This window comes from Stegastes partitus, unplaced genomic scaffold, assembly GCF_000690725.1.
Source record: "Stegastes partitus isolate 25-593 unplaced genomic scaffold, Stegastes_partitus-1.0.2 Scaffold407, whole genome shotgun sequence".
Lineage (NCBI taxonomy): Eukaryota > Metazoa > Chordata > Actinopteri > Pomacentridae > Stegastes > Stegastes partitus.
The window spans coordinates 396,707-406,892 of NW_007578138.1; the positions used below are offsets into that span (position 1 = coordinate 396,707).

The 10,186-nt window shown below is 38.6% G+C and overlaps 1 protein-coding gene across 2 annotated transcripts in view; it reads right to left on the minus strand.

Moving 5' to 3' along the window:
- Positions 1 to 6,439, minus strand: part of pacs2 (phosphofurin acidic cluster sorting protein 2) — a 107,483-nt gene extending 101,044 nt beyond the window's left edge. For both annotated transcript variants that reach the window (XM_008285534.1, XM_008285533.1), the window contains exon 1: positions 6,137 to 6,439. In XM_008285534.1, coding sequence (XP_008283756.1) covers positions 6,137 to 6,255 — 119 coding nt within the window. In that variant the 5' untranslated portion in view covers positions 6,256 to 6,439. The remainder of the gene's footprint in view (positions 1 to 6,136) is intronic.
- Between the last annotated feature and the right edge of the window lie 3,747 nt (positions 6,440 to 10,186).

A 10,186-nucleotide genomic window follows, 5' to 3' on the forward strand; every position in this document is an offset into this window, starting at 1 on the left:
GGCACCTCATTCAAGTAAGAAATTTGACATATCGAGTAAAATATCTCAACATCTACCAGATAGATAGCCATAAAATATTTTTTAGTCATGTGTGATCCTCAGAGGATGAACCCTACTGACTTAAGTGATCGCCTGACTTTAACTCTAGTGCCATCATGGAGCTGATATTTTTGCTTCTCAGGGACAATCAGGTGCCAAGAAAATTAGCATTAACATTCATGGTCCCCAGAGGATGAATCTTCTTGAATTTGCTAATCTCCTGATGTTTCATACAGCGCCTCATACAAGTAAGAAATTTGACATATCTCGAAAAATACCTCAACATTTACGAGATAGAAGGGAGTGAAATGTCATGTAGACATTCGTGATCCCCAGAAGACTAATCCTACATACTTAACTGATCTATTGACTTTTACTCTACTGCCACTATAAAGTTGACATTTTCACATTTTCAGATGCCAAGAAATGTAGTGTTGAAGTTCATGGTCCCCAAAGGGTAAATCCTTTTGAATTTGATGATCAGCGACGTCTTATACAGCACTTCAACTGAGTAGGAAATTTGACACATCTCGTAAAATATCTCAACATCTATTAGATGGATGTGCATGAAATTCCATGTAGACATTCATGATCCCTCGAGGATGAATCCTACAGACTTAAGTGATCTCCTGACCTTTACTTCACCACCGCAATGAGGTTGACATTTTATTTGTCAGCGAAATATCTCAACAACTATTTGACCAGTTGCTATGAAACTTGGTGCAAACATTAATGGTCTCCAGAGGATACATCTAAGTGAATACGCTGATCTTCTGATGTTTCTGTCACAGTGTAGTTTCATTGTAGAATGTGTAAAGTACATTTTCCTGTTTGAATTTATGAATGATGAATCAAACTCTGTCTGCTCTTGAGGAAGTAATATTTTGACCTTGAATTAAGATTTTCTTTTCTGTTAGATTCTCAGCAGCTTGTCGAGGTCGCTGTCGTAAGAAGCTCACTAAGACATAATTTAACGTTCTCTAAGATCACTGAAACACATTTTTTTCCTTATTACAGACTCTAATAATCCGTATGTTTGAATTCCAGCTGCCAAAATCCAGATGGGATAAAACAGGAGTTGATAAAAAAAATGACACATTCATGTGAGTCACCTTCAGCTGTTGCTGTAAACTCACTTTTTTTTCTGCCCCAACTTCTGCCTCCCAGGCGACTATTCTGCTTTCTTTTTTGGTAGGGATGAAAATATCAAATCAACCGATCCACCAGTGAAGCAAAATGGAAATTTGAGTGAAAATCCTGCAATCCAAGAACCTCATATACTGCAAAGCAAACCAAGAAGACAGATTTATCCGAAACAGACTGAATAAGACTGTCGGACAGAACTGCAATAAAACACAAACTGATATTGGCAAAGTGTTTCAGAGATGATGAGATTTTTTGCGATTGAATTCCTATAGTTGGATTCTGAGCTACTTTAAGTTTAGGAAGGAAATAGGTCAGTAGTCTGCTGCTATAAAACCTGATGAGGATCCCAGACAGGCCTCGTACTCACTAATACGGACACTTTGCAAAACAAACATTATACTTTCCGTCTGTCATGTAAATGACATTGCAAAGCAAATTAATGTTGTGACCCCGGAGAGTCTTGGAAAGCCTTCAGCGCTCCCATCTGAACACACCTGCAGTGACAGTCATGTGACCGATACGCTGTAAAAAACATAACAACAGAAAATTTCCATTTAAAAAAAACAAAACTGAAAATCTTGCAGCAAGTGTGACAACTGGTTTTTTTGTGTGTGTGTGTGTGTGTTTTTTTTTTTTTTTAAATTGTAAAAATACAAACAAATATAACATAGGCAAGGTTGTAAAAGACCGAATTACCATTTGTAAAAATAAAGATTTGGCCTTTTGTTAAGGTTAACCAGTAAATTAATACTCTAATTAATACTTCAGTGATTTTACTAGATATCTGTCATATTATAAAATGATCGTTTGGAAAATAAAGTTTGAAGAACGATTTACATTTTTAAATCTTTAATATACATACTTTTTTTTTCTTTCAAATATTAGCAAGTATCTGTAAATTCTAATCATTTTTGCTGATTTAAATACATTAAACTGTGTAAATTTATGGTCACACATAGTAAAAAAATATCTATTATTGAACAAAACAAGGACAATCTGAAAAATAATGGTTTAAAAATAATGATTCACCATTTTTTCAATCCTTAATATACTATTTTTTTCCACCTAATATCAGCAAAAATCTGGGAAATAAATATATAATTAACGCTGATTCAAATACAGTAAATAGTTGTGTAATTCTACCGGCAAATGTTTTAAAAATTATTAGAATTATTATTATTATTATTATTATTATTATTATTATTATAATTCAATATTTTTTCAGTGGTTTTACTAGATGTTATCTGTAATGTAACAAAACAGGAAAAATGTGTAAAATACCAGTAATTTTATTTATTTATTATTTTTTTAATTACAGTTCAAAAATAGTTTTTAAAAACATACATATATTATATGAGTCTCAGCAGACGTGAACATAAACTGTGATGAAAAATACTTTATTTATCCCAGAAGTGAAATTCAATATCATAATAAACTTAATCAGTGATTTTGCTGATTAAGTTTACAGGCTTTAGTTTAGCTCCTAAAGTCAATAAATACCAATAAAAGTCAGCTAATAATAACGAATTAAACCCACTAACAAGTACTGATCGATGTATTAATTATTCCTCTGTGCCACAGAAATCCAGTTTTTTTCCCAAAAACTACAAAGAGCATGATCAGAAATCCCACTTCCAGCAGTCTGTTTGTTCAGCTCCACTGGATGAGACGCTTGATTTGACGTCTGATTAACCAGAAGCTCTTCAGCTCCAGAGTCTGACTGACAGCATCGATGCTGCGCTGCAGCCTTTTAACACAAACCGTCTTTAACGTCAGTTTGCAGCAGCAGCGAAGCCTCCGAACCCCCAAAACATTTCACCAAAGCAGCTTCATGTGACGCTGACGGACATGCAGGCTCCCCGAGGGTTGAACCCGGACTCCTGAGCCGCAGGAACCTTTTTATCCACGCTGCAGAATAACACCACAGCTATTCCTGGACGTGAATTAGTCTCATTTCAGCCGAAAGCAATGCAGGTATTAAGTTAAGAGGATGGAGAGCGGCGTTTATCAGCTGGAAAAAATAAAAACACACTTTAATTACAGCTTCTTCTGCCGTTTCCACTGTCAGGCTGACAGCTGCTGACTGATGCTGGTCGAGTCGAAGCCGCAGAGCTGAACGTTCACCAGATTTCAACACTAAAATATGTGTTTTCTGACTTCCTCTAATGAGGTTTTGGCTTCGATTTCACGGCTAAAGAAGGAGTTTTTGTAACGCTGCACGAAAGGTTAATTGATTAACGCCTGCACGCACCGATTTGTTCTTCCCACTCACAGCCTTATTTCTGTTTTTTAAATATATTCACAGCATCAACAAGGTTTCTGCTGATTCTGTAGTGGTAACACAAATATGCAGTTAACCCAGATTACGTAAACTGGAACTAGTTTCTGCTACATCCTCAATAAAATGATAAGTTAGGATGAGAAACGTGGAAAAATAGGACTAAAGCACATTCCCAAAGGCCCAAAACACAAACATATTCATCAGCAATCACGAAAAAAGACAAAAAGACGAGCAACTATTGATAAAAGCGTTGCTTTAAATCATTATTTTAGTCATTAAAATGTCTTTAGTTCTTCTGCAAGTGCATGAAAGCTGCTTGGTATTTGTGTAAATTAGTTGGTCGACAGTAAATTTTATCTATACATTCGTGGGTGGCTGGAGTCTATCCCAGCTGACTTAGGGTGAAGGCAGGGGACACTCTGGACAGGTCACCAGTCCATTGCAGGGCTACAGTAGCATTTTAATAATAGATTAATTTTCTGCAGCATTTATTGCACAGAGGTGTCAAACTTTTAAGAATCCATCATCTGAAATGTGAAGATTTGCTGCTTTTCTTGTATAAATGCAAGTTTTGCATGTTTAGGAGTGCTGATCTGATAGTTTTATTTACTATTTGAGCCTTTTAGGTACAAATTTGAATCAACCAAACACGCCTACATGGGACTTTTTGTGTTGAAAAGTGACGAAATTGTGTTAGAAATTTCAATTTCATTCAACTTTACAAAAACAAGAGTCTCTTTAGGTGAGAATAAGTGGAAAAAACAACACTCTGATGCTTGGAGCTGAGAGTTGGGGCAACCAAACACGCCTACGTGGGTTTTGCTGTATTGAGAAGTCAATAAAATGTTAGAAAATGAAATTTAATTGAACTTTTTAGCAGTTTTACAATATCAAGTGGCACCAAAGCAGCACATACATTCAAAATGAATGAGAACATGGCATCAGTCACTGCTGGTATTTTACAGCATGAGTTCCCGATAAGTTACAGCATCTAAAATATTAAGCTTTTCTGAATTTTTTGGTCTTAAATCATCATATAAATGAATGACTTTGGGGTTTGGAGCGTTGATCTCATGAAACAAGAGTCTCTCCAGTTGAGAATAACTTAAAAAAAAACCTTACCTGATGTTTTTGGCTACAAGTTTGATAAAACTAAACCCTCTGACATGGTTTTATTAGGTAAAAATTACATAAGATGTGTTAAAAATTCAAATTTAATTCAACTTTTTCACTATTTTACAATCCCTGGTGGCACTACAGCAACATACACAGACAAACTGAATAAAAAAAACACTCAGCTGATATTGCTGCTGCCTGAGAGGCAACCAAACACCTACATGGGTTTTTTAGTGTTAAAAAGTGAATAAATTGTGTTAGAAATTCAAATTTATTCAATTTTTTTAAACTATTTTGCAAAACAAGAGCCTCTCTAGGTGAGAGAAACTGGAAAAAATCTCAACTTGATGCTTTTAGCTACAAATTTGAAGAAACCAAACATACCTATGTGGGTTTTTTGTGTTAAAAAGTCAATAAAATGTTAAAAACTGACTTTTAATTTAACTTTTAAACTATCTTACAACATCAGGGGGCACTAAAGCAACACACACATTGGAATTAAATGAAAAAAATGGAATGTACTGAACCTCATGAGTTCCCAAACTGTTATCGATTCCAGCGTCTGTGTCTTAAATCACTGCACAAATGAACAACTTTTGGGTTTTGGAGCATTGATCTGCTAAAAGAAGAGTCTTCACTTGAGAATAAAATGGCAAAAAAATGAAAATAAACAACACTCTGCCAGTTTTGTTTGCTACTTTGGTTTCTTCTAAACACCTCGATGTGTGTTTTCTGTGTGCAAAAGTGAATAAAATCCAGATTTCATTTACTTGTGAACTGTTTTGCAAACATCAGAGCAGCACAAATGTTCAAATCACATAAAACACTGCTGTCAGTCACTTGAGCTTCTAAACTTTTCAGGCACCCAAAGGCCTCCAGAATCAGCAAACAAACACGACGACAACACAACAGCCTGACAATCACTATTTTATCTTTAATATCTTCTAGTCAAAGCAGCTCTGAGTGAACATGCAGCGAGTCAGAGCAGCAGGTTTCACAACTTGTGGCTCAAATGTGTGATTTCTAATCATGTTAAATGTACATTTGTGTCTCGTGGCCTCCAGTCTGAGCACCACAGTGATGATTCCAGCACATCTGAGGCAACAACACAATAAAAAGAGAAGCCCCGAGGCTCCAACACATCACCTTCTGTGCATCTGTTCCAACATTTTTCTGCCATTTCACACAATCAATAGATGGATCCATAATGAAAACAGTGGTTGGCTGCTCTCCCACCATGGCTGGCATCAGGTCCACAGCTGTGAGGAGTGACACCAGGAACACAACCTGATTGCTTTTTTATTATTATTATTATTTTGCAGCTTTTGGGGTCACAGGAGCCTCCAAACATCTGTCACTGGATGGCCACCTGAGAGGACGCCTCAGTGCAGGAAACACACCTGCTCAGGCTGCTCTGGAGGCGCACCGAGGCTGAGCCGCGCTGCAGAGGCTGCCCGGCCGTGCAGGGCCTGCATGGGCATCCTCCGGGCACAATGACACAGCGAGCTGCTGCAGACGCACACACACGGAGGCTCAAAGTTTGCAGCGTCCTACCTGGGGATGCAGTTCGGGGAGGATCCGTCGATCTCCCAGGTGGCGAACAGGTTCATGGGCACCGGTCTGTTGAGCGCCCCGCCGCCGGGGAAGCTCAGCCGGCCGCTTCTCTCCGCCATGGTCCGGGGCTGCGGGCGGGACCGTCCGACACCGAGGTTTGTAAACAGCAGCAGCGCACCGGTGCGGCTCCTCTCCGGCTCTCGGTGCGAGGATCCGTGCGGCGGTGTGTTGGGGTGGAGGGGCGGGAAAAAAAAACAATCACGTCAATGCGATGTGGACGCCGGAGGACGAGCTCATTTCTCCGTCCAAGCGGAGCCGGTGTGGTTCCTCCGTGCCAGGGAGGGACTGCAGCGGAGCGGCAGGACGGAGCGGACCGACCGCGGAGCTTGTTGTGCCCACCACGCTGCTCCGGAGGTATGGAGGGCGACTAGTGCCACACACAGGGGGAGCAGGATATCACATATACACAGTGCTCCTCAAAATACCATTGAAGATCCACAGAAATACTCTTATCTTATCTCTGAAGTCTGGGTGGAGCTGAGGATGATACTGGGATATATAACTCCAAACACATGGGACGTCTTGTATCTAAACAACCTGTCAAAAGACCTTGTTCAAGTTAAGGATTGATCTGTTGGCAGCAGCAAGGAGGGCCATCACCAGGAAGTGGCACCAAGAGGACGCTCCGACAATCAGCCAATGGAAGGACATTGTTGAGGAGATATTTGACATGGAGAGACTCACACATATATTAAAAATTCAACAATCAGTAATTTGCAGAAAAATGGACCAAATGGACTGAATGTAAGACTCAACAAACTAAACAGCTGACTGGCTTCGTAAAGCCCCGTGTAACTGTGATCTCGCTGACATGTTCATTGTTTGTATGTTTGTTCTGTGACAACAAATTGAAAAACACTCATATTTAAATTTTAAAAAATACTCTTAGTCTTGATGCCCCTATATGAGGTTTGTATAGTAAATACGAAACCAGTTAACAACGACAAAAAACTAAATGCTGTTTTTTTTGTTTGTTTTTAATAGTTATATTCTGGTAGCTAGTGTGCCAAAAATAGCAACGTAACCATAAATTATGTTAAATATGAAACCAGCAAACAAAAAATAAATAAAAAATAAAAAAACAACAGTGATATTCTGTTAGCTGGTGTGTCAAAAACAACTAAAATAACCATAAATAAATTAAAAATACATATTATAATATTGTCCTTCATTATAATACAATTTTTCACCCTCGTTTCACATGAGGTCACATGTATTTTTGTGCTTTTTAATGTTTAATGAAGTATAGGTATAAATAATATTATGTTTATATGGTAAATATGACTAGACTGGACTATTACTATGGAGCCAGAACACAGACAGTCCAGTTTAACTTTGAAAACAAAGCCTGAACTAAAAAAAGACACACTGGAAGTGGCCGGCAGGTTCAGGAGGAGGACGCTCGCTCCTTGGTTTGCAAAATATATGTAAATGACGAGCTTCATGTCGCTTGACCCAGACTGAAACCAGTGACACTGAAAAAATACCAACAGCTTACAAAAACAAGGTCATTGTAAAAAAAAAAGTGTGACATGAAGAAAAAAAACAAGATTGTTAGTGAAAAGTACATCAAAACACAAAACTAATCCCAAAGTTTTATTTTTCAGTTTAGGTTTTGTTTTGGGTGGCATCACATATCATCAGTGTTCTGGGATGATTGATTCTGAGCACGGCTTAATGTCAGCGGGGCTTTGGATGAGGGCTTCTCACTTCTGCAGCACTTTGATTTATTATTTGATGATTAGCACCTTATGAAATGCAATATGTCCCAGAGGTTCAAACTGTCACCTCCCAGCTTATAGATCCTGACTTCTCTCTGTGCTTCAGTTTGCATGATCTGTGCACATTGTGGGTTTTCAGACTCTGTAGAAAGTGTGGGTAGCTTGGTGGTTAGTATTCTCAGCTAGAAGGCTCAAACCCTGGCCTGTTTGCATGTCCTCCCTGTGCCGGTGCTTCAGCTTCTTCCACAATCGAAATAATGTTCCTATAATGTTAAGAGACATGATGGAGAACGTAGCAGGAACACAGATTCTGTTACATGAAAACAAAGGAGGAATGTTCTCAAACAAACATCTTTTATAAACAAAAAAAAAAACGTAGCGGGGCAGGACAGGCATTCTGAAGACGAGTGTACACGTCATGTAATGTTTGTCATCTACTGAGTCAACGCAGAAGACTGTGTGGACGTCCACACCGACCGCACATGGGCAAAGAAAACTAATGGAGTTTTAAAAATAGCGCCTGTTTGAGGAGAGACTGTACGAGAAGATTCTCAGTCATCCACACCTTGATAGTTCAGCGTCCACTCAGTACAAGGCGTACGTCAGCTCAAGGCACTTTACATAGCAAGGTGAAGATTTTACTAAATCTAAACAGAGAAACTCAACAAGTTCTTTCTGAAGAAACACTTTTGCGACTTGGAGGGGGAAAAAAGTCTCTTTAGCAGGAAGGGAAAAAAAACTGAGACACTGCAGAGAAGACAAAACACAAACTACACAGAGACATGCAGTGTCAGCGTAAAACTATAGAGAGAGAAAGAGAGGAGAGGAGAGGTGCATCATGGGAAGTCCTCCAGGCCTATAGCATTGTAACTCAAATCAAAAGTGTGATTTAAAAGTAATTGAAGTTGTTGCTGCCAGACTTTGGAGGAGCTTTAAACACACTCACCTTAAGCTCTAAATTCTCCACAAGTCCTGTACTATGTTCACCACCTGTTCTTAACACACCTCAGGAATAATGATTGAATCAGTGCTGCAGACCAGTCTGTAACTAACCACCACATCCTGTTTTAAAAAAAAAAAAGACATGGGAAGCATAAACTGACCTTTATACCCATAATCTACATCCAGTGAGTCAAACTAGTCAGACCTCCTATGCAGAGCTTTGCAAACATACATCTACCTCTTGTAGCTGCTGCTGTTTGGTGAATAAAGTGAAACACCCAAAAATACGGGCTTCTCTTATTCGTGTTTTAACTATTGTTGGTCCTTTTGCTGGAAAATGCAGACGTTAAAGTAGATAGAGAGCGAGATATAAAAACATTGAAGGGAATTCCTCTGATCCGTGCATCATCAGGTACACAACAAGGAACCATGAGTCCACCTTTAGTCATTACAGCGGTGAAAAAGAACAGATTCTTCTTACAGTGGCACTGATTTTCTTCTATACTTGTGTCACTTTCATTTGAATGACACCACTCTCAGCATTAGTCAACAGAGCACTAAGCACCCCTCATACACTCTCCTGAAATACGTCACTGGGCTTCCATCTGCACCAGCAGGTACAAAGTCTCACCTGGATGGACTCAAAGCATGTAAATCAAAGTGTTCACTCTGCACTGAGACATGTCCTGTGATCAATGTGTATTCAGTGGAAAGTGGAGCGACATAGTGCTACTTTATATGCAGTTTGTTATTGCAGTTGTTTTTTTTATTTCTCTCTAATCTTTGATCTTGTTGTGAGGTCTGGCTTGATTACAGTTATTCAAATGAAACCATGTGAGAAGTTTCTTTTATGTTTTTGCTGCCTTTGTTTCAATGAGGGTCCATTAGATGCTGTTTGCCAACTTTTTTTGTCATATTTTATGCACATATCATGTCTCTATCATAAAAATTCTTGCTTTTATTTTGAAAACCAGCAGCTGCAGCTGCCAAATAAGTATATTTCAGTAAAAAAAAATCCAAATATTTCCCAATTAAATGATAGAATTACAGTGTAAAGCAGCAGTAAGTACCTTGGAAATGTGCTCAGGTGTGGTAATTTAGTAAATTAGTTCCTGCTAATCATATTCTGGTAGAAAGAAGTGAAGAAAGAATTCACTTTGTTAGTTTACATTTTCACCAGAGCCCATCTTCCTTTAACTTTTCCCCTACAACTGCTTAGGTGCCTCAGAGCAAGTCGCCTGTTTATAATAATTACAATAAATGGTGTAAACTGTCCATTTATTCTTGTTTTTTGCGTCCATTCATGCAGCTGAGTTGTAATCTAAGC